This window comes from Desmodus rotundus, chromosome 12 (assembly GCF_022682495.2).
Source record: "Desmodus rotundus isolate HL8 chromosome 12, HLdesRot8A.1, whole genome shotgun sequence".
Classification (NCBI taxonomy): Eukaryota; Metazoa; Chordata; class Mammalia; order Chiroptera; family Phyllostomidae; genus Desmodus; species Desmodus rotundus.
The window spans coordinates 79,004,791-79,024,263 of NC_071398.1; the positions used below are offsets into that span (position 1 = coordinate 79,004,791).

The 19,473-nt window shown below is 38.6% G+C and overlaps 1 protein-coding gene and 1 pseudogene across 4 annotated transcripts in view; both read left to right on the top strand.

Annotated features, from left to right (window-relative positions):
* The window catches only part of ASH1L (ASH1 like histone lysine methyltransferase), a 215,150-nt gene that overhangs the window by 154,794 nt on the left and 40,883 nt on the right, over positions 1-19,473 (top strand). For all 4 annotated transcript variants that reach the window (XM_053916032.1, XM_053916031.1, XM_024573899.3 and 1 more), the window contains 4 exons: positions 4,982-5,076; positions 12,786-12,859; positions 14,403-14,448; positions 14,560-14,668. In XM_053916032.1, coding sequence (XP_053772007.1) covers positions 4,982-5,076; positions 12,786-12,859; positions 14,403-14,448; positions 14,560-14,668 — 324 coding nt within the window. The remainder of the gene's footprint in view (positions 1-4,981; positions 5,077-12,785; positions 12,860-14,402; positions 14,449-14,559; positions 14,669-19,473) is intronic.
* LOC112316942 (nascent polypeptide-associated complex subunit alpha pseudogene) lies at positions 16-2,336 on the top strand (annotated as a pseudogene).

Below are 19,473 nucleotides of genomic sequence, written 5' to 3' on the forward strand. Positions count from 1 at the left end.
CCTGAGCCCCAGCAGCTAGGGCCAATGTGTATCCTTTTTTTTTTTTAACAGAAGTTTTATTAAGTTTTCGTGTAGGCTTCTAATCTGTTTTAACAATTTTGACAAGATATTTTTTCTAAACTTAAGGCATTTATAATAATATACCAGTTAAAGGTGTTTTTTTGCAGTTTGTACAAGTATAGCCTTTTAATTTGAGGAATTATAAAAAGATTAAGATGAAAGAGAAGGTCTTTATCATACATTTATTAAAAGCACAATTATTTCCCACAGTTAAATCAGTTTGTTCAGTCATAGCTAATTTTTAATTTACTGGTCTTTAGTTAAGCAGTCTACTTTCACAAGATCATTTGTTTTCTGGCTTAAAATATCTTGGAAACTAGGAGCTTCCGGCCAAGATGGAGGCGTAAGTAGACACACTGTGCCTCCTCGCACAACCAAAAGAAGGACAACAACAATTTAAAAACAAAAAATAACCAGAACTGACAGAAAATCGAACCGCACATTAAGTCTGACAACCGAGGAGATAAAGAAGAAACATTCATCCAGACCGGTAGGAGGGGCAGAGACAGGCAGCCAGGGCAGAGAGGACTTGTGGCAAGGCAGCGGCTGGCAAGGGAACGGGGCAGGCAGTGGGGCAGCTGGCAGACCCTGTAGCCCCACATTCTTGCATAGATAAACTGGGAGGAATGGCAGGGGAGTGAAGCAGACCGCACAACCCAGGGCTCCAGCACAGGGAAATAAACCTCAAACCTCTGATTGAAAACACCCGTGGGGGTTGACGCGGCAGCAGGAGAAACTCCCAGCATCACAGGAGAGTTTGGTGGAGAGACCCACAAAGGCCTAGAGTGTGCACGAGCCCACCCACCCACTTGGGAATCACCACCAGAGGGGCCCAGTTTGTGGGTAGCAAAGGGAGTGACTGAAATCCGACAGAGAGGGGAGCAAGCGCCATTGATCCCTCTCGGACCCTCCCGCATGTACAGGGTCCCAGGGGAGCAACAAGGGTTACCCGGCCCTGGTGAATACCTAAGGCTCCGCCCCTTTATGTAACTGGTGCGCCAAGACAAAAAAAAAAAGGCCCAAATGAAAGAACAGATCAAAGCTCCAGAAAAAAAACAACTAAGCGATGAAGAGATAGCCAACCTATCAGATGTGCAGTTCAAACCACTGGTACTCAGGATGCTCACAGAATTGGTTGAATTTGGTCACAAATTATGAAAAAATGAAGGCTACGCTAAGAGAAACAAAGGAAAATGTACAGGGAACCAGTAGTGGTGGGACGGAAACTGGGACTCAAATCAACGGTGTGGACCAGAAGGAGGAAAGAAACTATCGGCTCTTTCTGCCGCCATCTTGGTTCCGCGTTCCCTTCACAAAATGCGCGGTGAAGCCACAGAAACCGTCCCTGCTACAGAGCAGGAGTTGCCACAGCCCCAGGCTGAGACGGTATGGAACAGAATCTGACATTGATGAATCAGTACCAGAGCTCGAGGAACAAGATTCCACACAGGCAACCACACAACAAGCCCAGCTGGCGGCAGCAGCTGAAATTGATGAAGAACCAGTCAGTAAAGCAAAACAGAGTCAGAGTGAAAAGAGGGCACGGAAGGCTATATCCAAACTGGGTCTTCGACAAGTTACAGGAGTTACTAGGGTCACTATACGGAAGTCTAAGAATATCCTCTTTGTCATTACAAAACCAGATGTCTACAAGAGCCCAGCTTCAGATATGTACATAGTGTTTGGGGAAGCCAAGATTGAGGATTTATCTCAGCAGGCACAGCTAGCAGCTGCTGAGAAATTCAAAGTTCAAGGTGAAGCTGTATCAAACATTCAAGAAAACACACGGACTCCAGCTGTACAAGAGGAAAGTGAAAAGGAACAGGTTGATGAAATGGGTGTGGAAGTTAAGGACATAGAATTGGTCATGTCACAAGCAAATGTGTCAAGAGCAAAGGCAGTCTGAGCTCTGAAGAACAAGAGTAATGATATTGTAAATGCTATTATGGAATTAACAATGTAACCATCTAAAAAGGAGGACTCTTTTTTTCTTGGTGTTTCAAGAGTTACTGCAGCGTGGTTTGAAATTTGTACTGTTTGTATCATGAATAAAGTTATGGCTTCTTGTGGGATGGAAAAAAAGAAAAGAAAAGAAAAAGAAAAACATCCAACCAGGAAAGAATGAAGAAACAAGAATTCAAAAAAATGAGAGGCTTAGCTACCTCCAGGACATTTTAAACGTCCCAACATCCGAATATAGGGGTGCCAGGAGGAGAAGAGGAAGAACAAAAAATTGAGAACTTATTTGAACAAATCATGAAGGAGAACTTCCCTAATCTCGCAAAGTAAATAGACTTCCAGGAAGTCCAGGAAGCTTAGATAGTCCCAAAGGAGCTGGACCCAAGGAGGAACACACCAAGGCACCTCATAATTACATTACCCAAGATTAAAGATAAGGAGAGAATCTTAGAAGCAGCAAGAGAAAAGGAGACAGTTACCTACAAAGGGGTTCCCATAAGACTGTCAGCTGCTTTCTCAAAAGAGACCTTGCAGGCAAGAAGGGGCTGGAAAGAAGTATTCAAAGTCATGAAAGGCAAGGACCTACATCCAAGATTACTGTATCCAGCAAAGCTATCATTTAGAATGGAAGGGCTGATAATGTGCTTCTCAGATAAGGTCAAGTTAAAGGAGTTCATCATCATTAAGCCCTTATTATATGAAATGTTAAAGGGATTTATTGAAGAAAAAGAAGATAAAAAATATGAACAGTAAAAATGACAGCAAACTCACAGTTACTAACAGCCACACCTAAAACAAAAACAAAAGCAAACTAAGCAAACAACTAGAACAGGAACAGAACCACAGAAATGGAGATCACATGGAAGGTTATCAACAGGGGAGTGGGAGGGGCAGAGAGGGGGGAAAGATACAGAGAATCAGTAGCATAAATGGTAGGTAGAAAATAGACAGGGGGAGGTTAAGAATAGCATAGGAAATGTAGAAGCCAAAGAACTTATAAGTATGACCCATAGACATGAACACTGGGGGGCGGGGTGATTGTGGGAAGGAGGGGGTGAGCAGGATGGAGTGGAGTGAAGGGGGGGGAAATGGGACAACTGTAATAACATAATCAATAGATATATTTAAAAAATCAAAACAAATATCTTGGAAATTATAACTTTGTCCCATTTTTACAATCTGACAGGTGTCTGTTTGAGGCGAGGCTGTTAGCTAATAAAGGGGACTCTGTACCCATAAATCTATTCCAAGTAATATCACTAGTCAAAAATAACTGCTGCAGTTATTTACAAAGGCCGTATTGATGCTTCTTCCAGCAGTCTCAGTTTTTGCTTATAGCTGTGACTTTTAGGCAATCGTATGATAAAAATCAGAAACAACCTTTAGATGATAAGAGTAAATGGCTTTGGTTAACCTATTATAATTACTAATAACATCATATGAATGGAAGTGGAATCATTTTTAAATCTTTCACAAAGGTTTAACCAAAAGTTAACTCAGAGAATGAAGACATATTACAGAAATTGAAGGCACTGACAATTCTCCAGACTCTTCTAACACATCCAATAAAATGTGAGTTATGATTATCACCAACTGACAAGAGTAATCGAACCTAGGGAAAAATACCATTCTTGACAAAGAGGATGAAGTTTTGACAGTTGTTCAGCCTGGTATAGGAACATTAATACACTTTTCTCCAACTTTAAAAGTACACAGTAGCTAGAACATATTGACATTAATAAAATATTACTTTTTTTAATCCTCACCTGAGGACATACTTATTGATTCTAGAGAGAGGATAAAGGAGGGAGAGAGGGAGAGAAACATCCATGTGAGAGAGAAACATTGATTGGTTGCCTCTCATACCTGCAACCCAGGCATGTGCCCCTATTGGGAATCAAACCCACAGCCCCTCCATTTATGTGACAGCGCTCCAACCAACTGAGCCACACAGGCTAGGGCAAACATTACTTAAATTTAATTAACCTAAGAACTTATTTTTGATTTGTAGAATCTTCTTATATTGTCTGTTTGACAAACAGGATAGCTATTACAATAGTGATGTGAGCATTCAATCTGGAACCTGCCAGAAATCCCCTCATTCCCTGTTTTAGAAGGTGTGGGAGCAAGCCCTTGCTGTGACTCAGCAGCTTCTGATAAACTTTAAACATAGTTTGAGTATAGAAGGTATAAGGCTTCTGTCTCGCTCTTCTTCATTTGTTTGTTCTAACAAACAAGTGATTTCTTCACAATTTAGTTGTAATTTGAGATTGGTCCTGGGAGTAGGTTAGTGTGGCTTCTGTTTACTCCTCCACCATCTTCTAAAGAGAATAGTAATTATATAGAAACTGAGGTTTTCATTTTGAATCTCCTTACCAGTTAGTAAAATTAAGGCAAGTCACCTAATCTCACAGAGCATGTTTTCACATTTCCTCTTCCCTACTTCACAGGATTAATATAAATGATAATATGTGAAAGTACTTTATAAACTATAAATTGTTAAAAAAAATACAAGGTAATCATTATGGTCAGATATGAAATTGAGGTTTCTTCTGCAAAACTGTTGGAGAATGCTAACAAGGCTCTTTCTGTGAAAGTACTTGGTATCTATCCCCTAAAAAATAGACATTTAAGACTTAAGCCATTGACCCTGGCTGATGTGGCTCAGTGGATTGAGTGCTGGCCTGTGAACCAAAAGGTAGCCAGTTCGATTCCCAGTCAGGGCACATGTCTAGGTTGCAGGCCAGGTCCCTAGTTGGGTGTGTGCGAGAGACAACTGATGGGTGTATCCCTCATTGATGTTTCTCTTCCTCTTTTTCTCCCTCCTTTTCCTCCTCTCTAAAAATAAATAAAAATTTTAAAAAGTGCTCGTGATAGAATGATCTGTTTTCTACATATATGACCACAGGAGAAAATGTTACTACCTCTGACTCTCTGTGTGTGTGTTCTTTTTTAATCATAGCCCAAAGAGCCGGTTGATTCAATTAAAGAAAGAGAAGCTGGAATACTCTCCAGGAGAGCATGACTATGGGTTATTCCCAGCCCCCATTCATGTTGGTGAGTATCAATATATGCAATATGTTGCTGAGAAAAAATGGTATTTCTTGAGTTTGAGTGAAATGCTTTTGCATTCTTGTTGTTATGTATCTGTAGTGTGGTCAAGCTCATGGTCAAGATGACACTCTAACCAACTGACTCAGCCAGGGCCATTTTAGCTGTTGTTAAGTGTAAGGTTCAGTGGCATTAAGTACTTTAACCCCTATCCATCTCCAGAACTTTTTCATCATCCCAAACTGAATCTCTGTACCCATTAAATAATAATCCCCACATTTCCTTCTTTCCCTAGTCCCTAGTAACCATTGTTTTAGTTTCCATCTATTAATAGTGAAAAGAATTTCACTATTTTAGATACCTCATATAGTGGAATCTTACAATATTTATCCTTTTATGTCTCCTTATTTCAGTTAGCATAATGTCTTTAAGATTCTCCCATGTTTTAGCATGCATGAGAATTTCATTCCTTTTTTAATGTTGAATCATATTTGTGTGTACATGTGTATGCACACACAATAAATATGCAAAATGTATGGACATTTTGTTTATTCATTCTTCCATTGATGAATATTGCTGCTGTTTCTACATTTTTGCAATTGTGAATAATGCTGCTATGAACATCGGCTTCTTACTTACTTGTGAAGACTGCTTTCAGTGTTTGTATGTATATACCCAGAAGTGGAATTGCTGGATCACATGATAAGATGTAAAGTACAGCATAGGGAGTATAGTCAATAATATTGTAATAATTGTGTGGTGCCAGGTGCGTACTGAAAATATCAGGGGGAACACTTTATAAAGCATATGATTGATTAACCACTATGCTGTACACCTGAAACTACTAAAAAATAATACTGGATATAAAAGAAAAGTCAAATATTGTTATCTTCCTGTTGTAAGTGAATCAAGAGTCTTTAGGAGAAACAATCTGTTTAGCTTAAAATTTACATTATTCTTCAGATTTATTTTTCACAAACTTTTTCTAAATACTCTGTATTGAATCATAAGCTCCTAGACTATGAAGAAAATTCATGCCATATTATTTGCAAATTATCACATCATTTACACTATGTTTAACTAAAATTTTTTCTGGTTTTCTTCATGTTGACTTACAATTAAGGATTTATCTTTTTTTTTTTTTTTTAATCATTTGATGTTACTTTCTTGGTTATAGTGGCTCAGTGTGTTACCCAACTAACAGAACTTTCTACAAAATACAGCTATCCCACAATGTAAGAGGCTGACATTTGGGTTAGTGAGACTCCATCCATAGAGCTATTGAAGGTAGGCAGTTAGCTTTCAGAAATGCTGTAGAAAACATTCCTTCTCAGTTCTGCAATTCAAAGCAATGTGGCCACCATAGACTCTAAACTCAAGATGCCAGATAGGATTTCATATCATTTTGTGCAATTCATATTTAGTAATGCTTAATTAACACCAATACTACATTTGAATTCTAAATGACAAGTTCTGATTCTGCACTTACGGGGTCATATAAAGTGAAGGTATTTTGAAGAACCTCCCTAAATCGCTTACCTTCATCATAGGAGAGAACTGCAGTCAGATACAGAATATGCTGCAGTCAGGTGCAGAATAAGGCTTCTACCACCTGGTTTTGAATGCTGTATTAGGATTCTACAGGGGGGGGAAATATATATATATATATATATATATATATATATATATGTACATATATATATAAAATATATATACTATGTCATATGTATTTAAAATGCATTCCTCATAGAATTATGAGGAATTACCACACATAATTATAAGACTGACAAGAGCCAAGATTTGCAGTCAGCAAACTGGAGACTTAGGAGAACCAGTGGTCTAAGTTTCAGTCTGAATGTTGGCTATCTTGCAATTCAGGAAGAGCCAGGAAAAACTGTTTTTAGTTCAGTCAGGCATGAAAACTTCCCACTTATATTTTTATTTTTCAGGCTTTCAACTGATTGGATGAGGCCCATCCACATTAGGGAAGGCAAATCTGCTTTACCTAGTCTACTAATAAAAACTTTAATGTTATCCTGAAACACCCTCACATACATACTCAAAGTAATGTTTTAACCAAATATTTGGACCTAGTCAAGTTGACATACAAAATTAGCCATCACAAGTAGTTACTCCCTAGGGGCAAGCTAAAGTGAGTAGGAATTCATGGATGATGTGGCTTCCTTGTTCATTGTTTGGGTCACTCTAAGACACTCAGCTGTTCCTCAAAAACAACAACAAAAACCATCTTCAAATTGGCTTCCCTGTAATTGGCATAACAGATTCAACTATTTGGCTCATGTTTACTGTTTTCCTTTTTCTGTGTTTGTCTCTAGTAAACTGTTTTATTACTGTTATTTTAATTAGTGGACTTCTACATTGTACCTTTTTTTAAGATTTTATTTTTAGAGAAGAGATGGGAGGGAGGGAGAGAAACATCAATGTGTGGTTGCCTGTCGAGTGCCCCCTACTGGGGACTTGGCCTGCAACCCAGGCAGGTTCCCTGAGCAGGAATCAAATGGGTGACCCTTTGGTTCACAGGCCAGTGCTCAGTTCACTGAGCCACACCAGTCAGGGCCATTGTTATTTATTTTTCCAAAGAATTCTAGATATGAAGGTTGGAGGGGATCTCACAAAATATCTAGTGAGATTATCCCATTGTCCTATCATCCTTTCCCCAGACTTTCCTAAATGTTTTATAAGTATACTGAGTTCAGCAAATTTCAGATAAGAAATATTCAAGATATCTAAATGGGAATAAATTGATCACTAAAACATGATTCCATAAATATGGCAATTTTATTTTTTAAATTTTATTGATTATGCTATTAGAGTTGTCCTAATTTTTTTTTCCTTTATCCTCCTCCACTCTGTACCCTCCCATCCTCCAACATCCCTTCCCCCCTTAGTTCATGTCCATGGGTTGTACATATAAGTACTTTGGCTTCTCCATTTCCTATACTATTCTTAACCTCCCCCTATTTTGTGTCCACTAGTTATGCTTCTTATTCTTTGTACCTTTTCCCCCCATTCTCCCCCTCCCCGCTAATAACCTTCCATGTGATCTCCATTTCTCTGATTCTGTTCTTGTTCTAGTTACTTGCTTAGTTTTTGTTTTTTTAGGTTCAGTTGTTGGTAGTTGTGAGTTTATTGTCATTTTACTGTTCATAGTTTTGATCTTTTTCTTAAATAAGTTCATTTAACATTTCATATAATAATTGTTTGGTGATGACAAATGCCTTTAGCTTTACCTTGTCTGGGAAGCACTTTATCTGCCCTTTGATTTTAAGTGATAGCTTTGCTGAATATGGTAATCTGGGTTGTAGGCCCTTGCTTTTCATCATTTTGAATGCTTCTTGCCAGCCCCTTCTTGCCTACAAACTTTCTTTTCTGGAATCAGCTGACAGTCTTATGGGAACTCCTTTGTAGGTAACTGTCTCCTTTTCTCTTGCTGCTTTTAAGATTCTCTCCTTCTCTTTAATCTTGGGTAATGTACTTATGATGTGCCTTGGTGTGTGCTTCCTTGGGTCCAACTTCTTTGGGACTCTCTAAGCTTCCTGGACTTGCATGTCTTATTTTCTTCACCAAATTAGGGAGTTTTTCTTTCATTATTTTTTCAAATAGTTTTCGAATTTCTTATTCTTTCTCTTCTCCTTCTGGTACCCCTATGATACGAATGTTGGAACATTTGGAGTTGTCCTAGAGGCTCCTTATGCTATCCTCAATTTTTTGGATTCTGTTTTCTTCTTGCTGTACTGATGGGGTGTCTTTTTCTTCCTTAAGTTCCAAATCATTTATTTGATTTTTGGCTTAATCCACTGTGCTGTTGATTCCCTATAAATTATTCTTTTTTTTAAATATGTAAGATTATTTTTTTTATTTAAAATAATTTGTCTTTTTTAATATTTTTTAATATATTTATTGATTATGCTATTACAGTTGTCCCATTTCCCCCCCTCACTCCACTCCATCCTGCCCACCCCCTCCCTCCCACATTCCCCCCCTATAGTTCATGTCCATGGGTCATACTCATAAGTTCTTTGGCTTCTACATTTCCTGCACTATTTTTACCCTCCCCCTGTCTATTTTCCACTATCATCTATGCTACTTATTCTCTGTACCTTCCCTCCCCTCCCCCCCTCCCACTCCCCTATTGACAGCCCTCCATGTGATCTCTATCTCTATGGTTCTGTTCCTGTTCTAGTTGTTGCCTAGTTTGCTCTTGTTTTTGTTTTAGGTGTGGTCGTTAATAACTGTGAGTTTGCTGTCATTTTTATTGTTCCTATTTTTTATCTTCTTTTTCTTAGGTAACTCCCTTTAACATTTCATATAATAAGGGCTTGGTGATGATGAACTTCTTTAACTTGACCTTATCTGAGAAGCACTTTATCTTCCCTTCCATTCTAAATGATAGCTTTGCTGGATACAGTAATCTTGGATGTAGGTCCTTGCGTTTAATCTTGGGTAATGTAATTATGCTGTGCCTTGGTGTGTTCCTCCTTGGGTCCAGCTTCTTTGGGACTCTGAGCTTCCTGGACTTCCCGGAAGTCTATTTCCTTTGCCAGATTAGGGAAATTCTCCTTCATTATTTGTTCAAATAAGTTTTCAATTTTTTGTTCTTCCTCTTCTCCTTCTGGCACCCCTATAATTCGGATGTTGGAACGTTTCAAGATGTCCTGGAGGTTCCTAAGCCTCTCCTCATTTTTCTGAGTTCTTGTTTCTTCCTTCTTTTCTGGTTGGATTTCTGGGTGGATGTTTCTTTCTTCCTTCTGGTCCACACCGTTGATTTGAGTCCCAGTTTCCTTCGCATCACTGTTGGTTCCCTGTACATTTTCCTTTGTTTCTCTTAGCATAGGCTTCATTTTTTCATCTGGTTTTCGAACAGATTCAACCAATTCTGTGAGCATCTTGATAACTAGTGTTTTGAACTGTGCATCCGATAGGTTGGCTATCTCTTCCTCGCTTAGTTGTATTTTTTCTGGAGGTTTGAAGTGTTCTGTCATTTGGGCCTTTTTTTTTTTTTTTTTTTTTTTTTTTGGTCTTGGCGCGTCTGTTACTTAAAGGGGTGGAGCCTTAGGCGTTCACCGGGGCTGGGTAACGCTGGTTGCTGTGCTGTGATGCTGTACGTGTGGGAGGGGCTGAGAGGGAGCACTGGCCCCCGCTTCACTCTCCTCTGGATTTCAATCTTTTACTCCAATACCCACAATCAAACTGGGCCCCTCTGCTGCTGGTTCCTGAGTGGGTGGGCCTGTGCACACTCTAGGCCCCTGTGGGTCTCTCCAAGTACCTCCTGTGAGGCTGGGAGTCTCTCCTGCTGCTGCCCCAACCCCCACAGGCGTTTTCAATCAGAGGTTTGAGGCTTTATTTCCCCAAGCTGGAGCCCTGGGTTGCGCAGTCTGCTTCGCTCCCCGCCGTTCGTCCGGTTTATCTATGCACGAATGTGGGGCCTCGGGGTGCTACCCACTGCTCTGCCTGCCCCGCTCTCCGCCACTCTGAGTCCGGCCCTCTCAGTTTATCTGTGTGCGAATGTGGGGCCGCAGGGTCTGCTAGTGGTCAGACTGCCTGCGCCGTTCGTCCCACACTCCGCCAGTCTCAGTCCGCCACGGCCACGTGAGTCCTCTCCACCCCGGTGCCCATCTCTGCCCCTCCTACCGGTCTGGATGAATGTTTATTTTTTATTTCCTTGGTGTCGGACCCCCTTGCCATTTGTTTCTCTGTCAGTTCTGGTTGTGCGAGGAGGCGCAGTGTGTCTACCTATGCCGCCATCTTGGTTCTCTGATTCCCTATAAATTATTGTTTATTTCAGCTAGTACATCCCTCATTTCTCCCTAGGCCTTTTTTTATGCTGTTGAAGTACCCACTGAGTTCCATGAGCATCCTTATAACCCACATCTGATAGATTGCTTATCTCCATTTTGTTTAGTTCTTTTTCTGGAGTTTTGATCATTTCTTTCATTTGGGCCATATTTCTTTGTGTCCTTTTTTGACAGCCTCCCTATGTTTGTTTCCATGCATTAGGTAGAGCTGCTTTGACTCTTGTCTTGGTAGCAAGGCCTAATGCAGCATGTGTCCTGTAGGGTCTAGTGGTACAGCCTCCCCTGTCTCCCAACCTCCCTCCTTGTGGTCTGTGTACTCCCTCCTCTTGTAGATGCATCTTGATTGCTGTCAGCAGGTTAATAGGAGGGATTTACCCAGGCCAATCAGCTGGTAGGACTGTCTGTGACCCCTAGCCAGCAACAACCACCTTCTTTTGTGGCTTGTCTCAGTGGTTGGGTGGCGCTCCAACATGGTCTATAACTGTCTGCTGGGTGCACAGGCTCTGGGGTTTCCCGGGTGGTAGAGGCCACGGTCAGTTTCCACCTGTGTTCTGTCTTGGGCCCCTTGATGTTAAGCTATAAAGCAATGTGCAGATGGCTGCTGCTAGTGCTGGGCCTGAGACCACTCAGCAAGAGGGACACGGGCTGGGCTCAGCTGTTGCTTATTGAGTTGGTTTGGGAAGGTCTGAAGCCTGCACCTAGCTCCGCCCTTCATATGGAAAAGCCACTACCAGGGTGGGAGGATTGCTTGGGTGGGCCATAAGTTGCATAGGGTGGACCCTTAGGTAATGGTCAGAGCGGGGCTTACAGTGTGAGCCAGGTTGATGGAGATTCAAATATGGTGCTGCACTACTGTGGCTCTGTGTCTGGGAAGAAGCTCTCTCCCAGCTCTTGCCCTGACGACCAGACACTTCAGTTCCTCCCTGTATGCCACTGGTGCCCTTCAAGTTGCTGCCCCAGTGCTGGAGCCCAGAGGGAGTGAGTCTGAGTAAGTGCATGTGTGGTGCGAGTCCCTTTAAGAAAAGAGGCCTGAGAATCCCACAGTTTCTTCAGTCGACCCAACCCCCACTGATTTTTACAGCCAGAAGTTACGGGGACTTATCTTTCTGGCACTGGAACCCTGGGCTAGTTGATCTGGTGTCAGGGTGGGATCCCTTGCCTACAAGATATCCCTCCATTTTATATCCACCACACATGGGGTTGGGACCTGCTGGTTCCAGGTCTCCGTGTCTCCATCTCTGCCCTTCCTTCCCTCCTACCCATCTTGGTGAATGTGGTTTCTTTAATTCCTTAGTTGTTGGACTTCCATACAGCTCAGTTTTCTGATGGTGGTTCTATATTTTAGTTGTAATTTTGCTGTGGCTGTGCTAGGGGGCTACCCATGTTTGCCTATGTCTCCATCTTGACTGGTAGTACTAAAACATAATAGTATTTTAATTTTTAAAAAGTTAATCATAAATTACTATGTAAACACTATTGAGTTGTTTAAATCAAGGACTCCTATTTTTAAAAACTCTTATATTTCCCCTTTTTATAATCAGCCTTAGATTTTCTATAATAATAAAGGAGAGTAGGTGCCAAATGCTCTAATTAATAATTTTTATAATCAAACAATTCTTAGTGTTTTGTTTGCTTCATAATGTCCTGTGTATTTTTGCTAGTAAATTTGCTATGTTATTTGTTTTATATAGACTACCGTTAAAGTTAAACTATATCTTTAGCATATACTACATGGTGAAAAAAAGTAGGTAAAATTAAAAATTAGTGATGGAAAAATCCATAAAATTAAGAGTTAGATTTTTATTTTTCTAGTTAGGACATATTAGATCTTGTGGCTTTGGCTGTTTGTATGAATGTTGAAATTGATAGTATTTTTTGTTGTTGTTGTTATTGTTTCAGGAAAGTATCTAAGGCAAAAGAGAATTGACTTCCAGCTTCCCTATGACATTCTTTGGCAGTGGAAACATAATCAGGTACAATGAACCGATCTTACCAGGTTTCATTCTTACGTTTTAAGGCATGGCAGGAAGAGAATGCAGGTCTTTTTCTCTGCCTCCTTGTTACACTCTCATTTTAGGAAATATAAAGAAGTGTCCCTGTGAAGGCTAGAGACCAAAAAAATGAATTTTCATCCATACTTAATATGACCTATTTGCCTTTACTCTTACTTCAAAATAGCAGTGAGTTCATACTGCCCTGGGAAACCTTCTGTTTTTGCTGTGGACTTTTATTTTGGTAGCATAGATTCTATTCTGTAAGAATCCTATTTGATGCAGGTCTCTGGAGAGTTTAGATGTACTGCCAGCAGCACTAAGAAATTTCAGGCTTTATTTTTGTTGGCCCCTTCTCCTCAGTTTGGAATTTATTTTTCACATACAAAAGAAATTTTTCTACCAAAGGAATCAGAAAACGTTTAACACTTTTCTACTTTTAAAAGATCTTTAAATATGTTTGGAATGAAAAAAAAGAATGTGCTGTTTTTCTCTCTTGCTTCCCTAATTGAAAAATTTCCCCTAATAATTTGTATTAAGCTATAGGCCCCAGGTCCCTACTGAGAACAACTATTGGAAAACAAAAATAGTCATGTACACAAGGTGCATGAGCTCCTGAGTTTTGCCAAAATTCCACCAAAGTTCAGTTTTGGAAGGCCAAAAACAGTGAACATTTCCCTCTGCATTCTGTTCTCTGGTGGCGTTTCTTGAATTCTGAGAGGATCAAAATGTTAGATATTTGTCTCAGAGAGTTTGTAACTTTGAAGGAGAGACCGTGCTTTGACTATACCCACTGTAAAATAATGGTGGGATTATTTTTTATTGATTAATACACTCTAAGACCAAGTTGTTTTGGTTTGCTTTTTTTTTTTTTGGTACAGTCCTCTGTGATGAAACACTAACCAACTGACTGCCTCTATTCTAATACATTCTTTTTTTTCTGATGCATTCTTGATCACAGTGTGAGAGCTCCACTTTCCTGCCTGCCCTATCCTGTTTATTCACTAAATTAATTGCCTAAATAAAATGTGAAGTGTGTTTTTCTACAATACCCACCTGAAAAAGCCAGGGTACTCTTTTTTTTTTTTAAATTTCATATACCTATCCAAATCATGCAAACAAACTCTAGGCAGGCTTTCCTCTTTATTTATAGAGGCAAATAGAATATTAATTTATCCAAATGAACAGCTTCAGTCTACAGTGTGGTTTTCATGTAAGTCTGTCCAACAACAAGCTAAAGAAACATATTGTTCAAGATGCACTTTCTTTAAACCATTTTATACTTATATCTCTTCTGTTGAATCAAGTTCTCTTTTACCCTGATCTAGGAAGCCACCTTTTATTTTGGAGTAAAAAGTGATCACACCAAGGGTTTTCCTCAAATGTATCCAGCCCAGAAAGTCTTGTAAATATTTCCATATGGGCAGAGCACATGGAAAATTTCCTGTAGTTTTAGTGAGTAATGCTGCTGTCTGGCATTTGAAATTAAATGCTATATCAAGATTTTTCTTTTTTCTTTTTCTAGCTATACAAAAAGCCAGATGTCCCACTATATAAAAAAATCCGTTCAAGTGAGTAACTTGGGAGCTATCTTTTCTGCCTCCATACCATCAGTGTTCCTTAGTGTGGCATTTAAAAAATTATCCTGTATGTTCACAAACTATTCTTTACTGTCTTTCAAGATGTCTACGTTGATGTCAAACCCCTTTCTGGTTATGAGGCTACCACCTGTAACTGTAAGAAACCAGATGATGACACCAGGAAGGGCTGTGTGGACGACTGCCTCAACAGGTACTGTACTAAACTGATTGCTCTAAAAGGATAAGCGTTAAGATCTATAAGTTACTTTAATTAAATAGACTCTTTGATTTTTCCTCATGAAGTTACACAAAGATATATAAAACATAATTGATGGGCTGTTTTAGTTTCCTCAGGCTACTATGACAAAATACCATAGCCTGGGTAGCTTAAAAAACATAAATTTATTTTCCACAGTTCATGTGAAGTCCAAGGTTAAGATGCCAGTAGATTCAGTGTCTGATGAGGACCCATTTCCTGGTGTATAGATGACTGCCTTCTCCCTGCATGCTTACATGGCCTTTCCTCAGTGCATGCTCATAGACAAAGAGTGCCTTACAGGGGCACTAATCCGTCATGAGATTCCCACCCTCGTAACCTAATACAAACCTATTTTCCTCCCAAAGGCACTACTTGCAAATACCATCATATTGGGGCAAGGGATTCAATTATGAATTTTGGGAGCACATGAACACTCAGCTCATATATTGGATGAACAGAGTAACCGAAAAAGAATCTTACATACCCAGGTTTAAATCATCTTATTTTTGAGGCCTGAGAAAAGTCGCTTAACCCCTCTAATAAAAATAATACCCTTTTATGGGAGGTTTGTGAAGATTGTTTGGGACAATGTTCATAAAATATTAAGCACAGTTCTAGAAACCTTTCTAGGTCTCAATGTATGGTAGCCATAATGAGAGAGTAAAGTAGGATGATGGCAGTAAGAAAGAAGAATGGCGTGATATAGTTGGGGGAATGGGAGAGAGGGTTAATTAACCATTAGCATATAGCAGATACACATGAGAATTGAGTCAGTGATACCAACAAGAGATGGTAATGCTGTTGTCAAAGATAGAAAGTATGAAATCTGACTGGTTTGGAGATAAAAATTATGATTTTCATTTTGGACCATTGAGTTTAAAATGACAAAGAGATTTCAAAAGGAAATGTCTAATAGAGCCAAAGAAGTGAAAATAGAGTTTGTTGGGTTTAGTAACATAAGCCAATTTATAGCAAAAAAAACCCCAACAAAATTCACATCAGTACTTCCTATTCTATCTCTGGCTGGTATGCCTCAGTGGATTGAGCGCAGGCTTGTAAATAAAACTGGTTCATTTCCTGGTCAGGGCACTTAACCTGGGCTGTGGGCCAGTTCCCCACTTAGGGGCATGCAAGACACAATCGGTGGGTTTCTCTCTAGCATCAATATTTCTTTCCCTCTCTTTCTCCCTCCCTTCCCCTCTCTCTCAAATAAATAATTCAAATCTTTAACAAAAATACTTCCTGTTCTATGTCATTTTCCTCAACAAAGGCAACTGCTTTCTTGGTCTCTAGACAACTGTCCTCATGGCTGTAGGAGTCAGTGTTCTAGTACCTCATACTTCAACATGCCAGTTGGGAAACTGTACCTTATCTACATCACTATAAATTTGTATCTTGTAGAGACATATAGTTTTACATCGTAATAGCTGGTGGTATAGATAATCTGTGTTTTTTGCACTTATTTTTTCACATGAAAACACTTTATATGTACATTTTTATGTATCAGTATGGTGTACAAGTTAATCATTTTTAGGAGCTTTGTTATCTTCCATTAGTTCGCCATTATCCTGTTGTTCATTTTTCAAGTTATTTCCAATATTTCTAAACTTTTTTACTAAAAATAGCACTACTGTGAAATTTTTGTGCAGAGGCTTTTTTTAAACCCTTAGAGCGCATGCATTCTCCGAATAAGAATTACCTGTATGAACTGTATGAACAACATTTATGTGATTCTTATTACATTTACTATTTATTATTTTTGGTATCTCCACCAATGAATGTATCAATATAGTTATTTCCCCATTGTTCCACCTTCTTTAGGTATTGACACCTAATTTGATTGGTTTAATATTTGGAAGTATTATATGTCCTTAAAGGTTGTTTAAATGTGTATTTCTTCATATGATGACACTACTGTGTTTTTTATTTTACTGAGGTTTTTTTATATGATACTTTATTGTCTATGAAATTACTATAATATAGCTGCTGTTTCATTGGTTAGTTCCTGTCTTTCTCAAATAGTTCCATCAAGTAGGTGATAGTTTTACATTTTATAGATGAAGGAACCTACAATTTGGATAGTAAATTGCTCCACATTACACGGCACATAAGTGACAGAGAATATGAACCCACTTTTGTGTGATTCAAGGAAAGCCATATTCTGCACACTATACTACACATTCCTTATTGTATGATTCTTTTAATCACTTAAAAATCAAAATTTATTTATTTACCTTTACATAGTTACACTGGTTGTCCTATAACATTTTTGTTAGTATGTGTGACCTTCCCATTGTGTTGCCTTTCTTTAAAAAAAAAAATGAAAAATACTCCTAAGCAAGAAAAAACAAACATTCATATATAATGCTGCCAACTCTTATACCATGAGAATATGATCATTACATAGTAATGCATCTAATGAGTAATGAATGTGACATATGCATAAATAACTAAGAAAAATTAAAGTGTTATTCAGTGGATGCTCCCTTACATATTTAAAAGTAGTGCGTATAAAATTTCAGTTAAATGGAACTACTAAAAACTGAGGCAGATTCGTCTTTCCTGTCTTTGTATTCAAGGTTCTATAAATATTTGGGGGTGAAAAGTTAAAGGAAATGTGGGACCCACTTTGATATTTATGTACAACTCATATGTAGAATTGTACTCACTCACAAGTAGATTAAGGGACACTTGATTCAGGACTATTTTTAAAAAGAAGTAATAGGTATTTACAATTACTTCAAATAAATACTTTAAAACTTGTCATCCTCTCTTCGAAACAGTTTTCAGGAATCACCAGTATTGTTTATGAATTTTACAAGTCTTCCCCGGTGGATTCTTGTTACTGTAAGGCAATCATATGAAACCCATTAGTGCTTCAGAACATTCCTCATCTCCTGGAGTAAAGTCTTGTAATACTCATTTTAGTGTGCTTTTTAACCCTATACCTATTTCCTCCCAACATGTAGAGAGCCCTCTCTCTCAGCTCTTCACATGGATACATGCTGTATAGTAAAACTGAACACTTAGAGAAATATAAAATTACGTTCTGTAGTGAGACTTATAGTACCACTTGCACGGATTATTCTCTGAGTCCACAGGCCCTAACCTTAACATCAGGGGCCCTGTCTAACTCCCTAATAGATCCTGTCTTTCTGTGCTCCTTTGTTGAGTGCAGTTCACTTCCACTTGCTCACCAATAAGAATCTCTAGAACCCTTTTGCTCCAGTAAAGACCTAGGTCTTCAAATTCGTGGTCCCAAAATGTACAGATGATCTTCTACCCTGTCTAACCTGTCATGATTCATGGTGGGAATAATCATTTTATTTAAGTAAAAACTCATCACCACTCACAGAGAATGGTCTGACCTCCACAGTCAGTTACTTCAATCACACTAGTACATTTCCCAATGACTGTTTAACCTTAAAATTTTACCACGTGAGGGAAGGAGTTTCCAGTCTAGATCTATATTCAGAAGGGAAAAATACTCTAGCTTCAAGGACATTATCTGGCGAGAGATAATGACAATTCATATTGCTAAATCAAACTCTTCACATCATAGTTTTGCCATATGTACTTTCAGGTTTTGGTAAATTTATAGTTTTGTTTTTCAGGCACAATGTATGGAAACATGCTTTACTTTTTATATAATTGAAGAGCTTATCTTGGTTATTTATCAAAACAAATGGAATGTATTTCAGTGCCTTCAACTCTAGAAAACACAGATTTTCAGCAACCTCTGAATGATTGTTCTGTGGCAGATATTTTATTTTTTATACTTTTTATTATTTTTTGATCAATTTTTGAGAGGAAGAGTGAGAGAGAGAGAAACATAGATTTGCTGATCCACTCATTAATTCATTTATTAGTTGATTCTTATATGTGCCCTGACCAGGGATCAAACCCTCAACCTTGGTATATTGGGATGATGCTATAACCAACTGAGCTACCTGGCCAGGACTATGGCAAAAATTTGTAAAAACTGAAGTCTTTTTTTTCCTCTCAACACTGTGTTATATTTATATTTTAGTTCTTTTATCCACCTAAACTGTGTTGTTGCATGTTTTATGAAGTATGATGAAAATACAGGTGTGTGATATTATGAACAGGGAATTACAATTGAAACCATGAAAATAAATGAGTCTTCTAAAGAAAATATCATAAAGGAATGTGCCATGGAAGGTAGACTGGGAAAAAAAGGCTTTCTGTATAAATAAAAAGACAGTTGTTGTTATTGAAGGAAAGGTGGGAAATCCATCATCATAAAAAATCAAGAAAGCCCACAAAAAGAGGGCTTACATTTTCAGGTGGTGTGTATGTTCTTGCACTAAAGAAGTCAGCAAAAGAAAGAATAAAGATGTTGAATTTGACAGTAAGACAGTGTCTTTTTCACAAGTTGATTGTCTTAAGTTGAGGAATAGTCCAGTGGATATTTTTTCTGCTTAGTGTTTGCCCTTTAGATAGTATAATATTTTTTTGAAGAATAAATGATTTTGAAAGTACTTTTAAATTTAAAGTGTTAAATACTTTCTTTACAGGATTTGTAAGTTATGATTATAAACATATTTTTTAATAAAGTACTTTTTAAAAAAGATTTTAGTTAATTATTTTTAGAGAAAGGGGAAGGGAGAAAGAAAGGGAGAGAAACATCAATGTGTGGTTGCCTCTCACACACACCCTACTGGGGCACCTGGCCTGTAACCCATGCATGTGTCCTGACTGGGAATCAAACCAGCACCCCTTTGGTTCATAGGCCA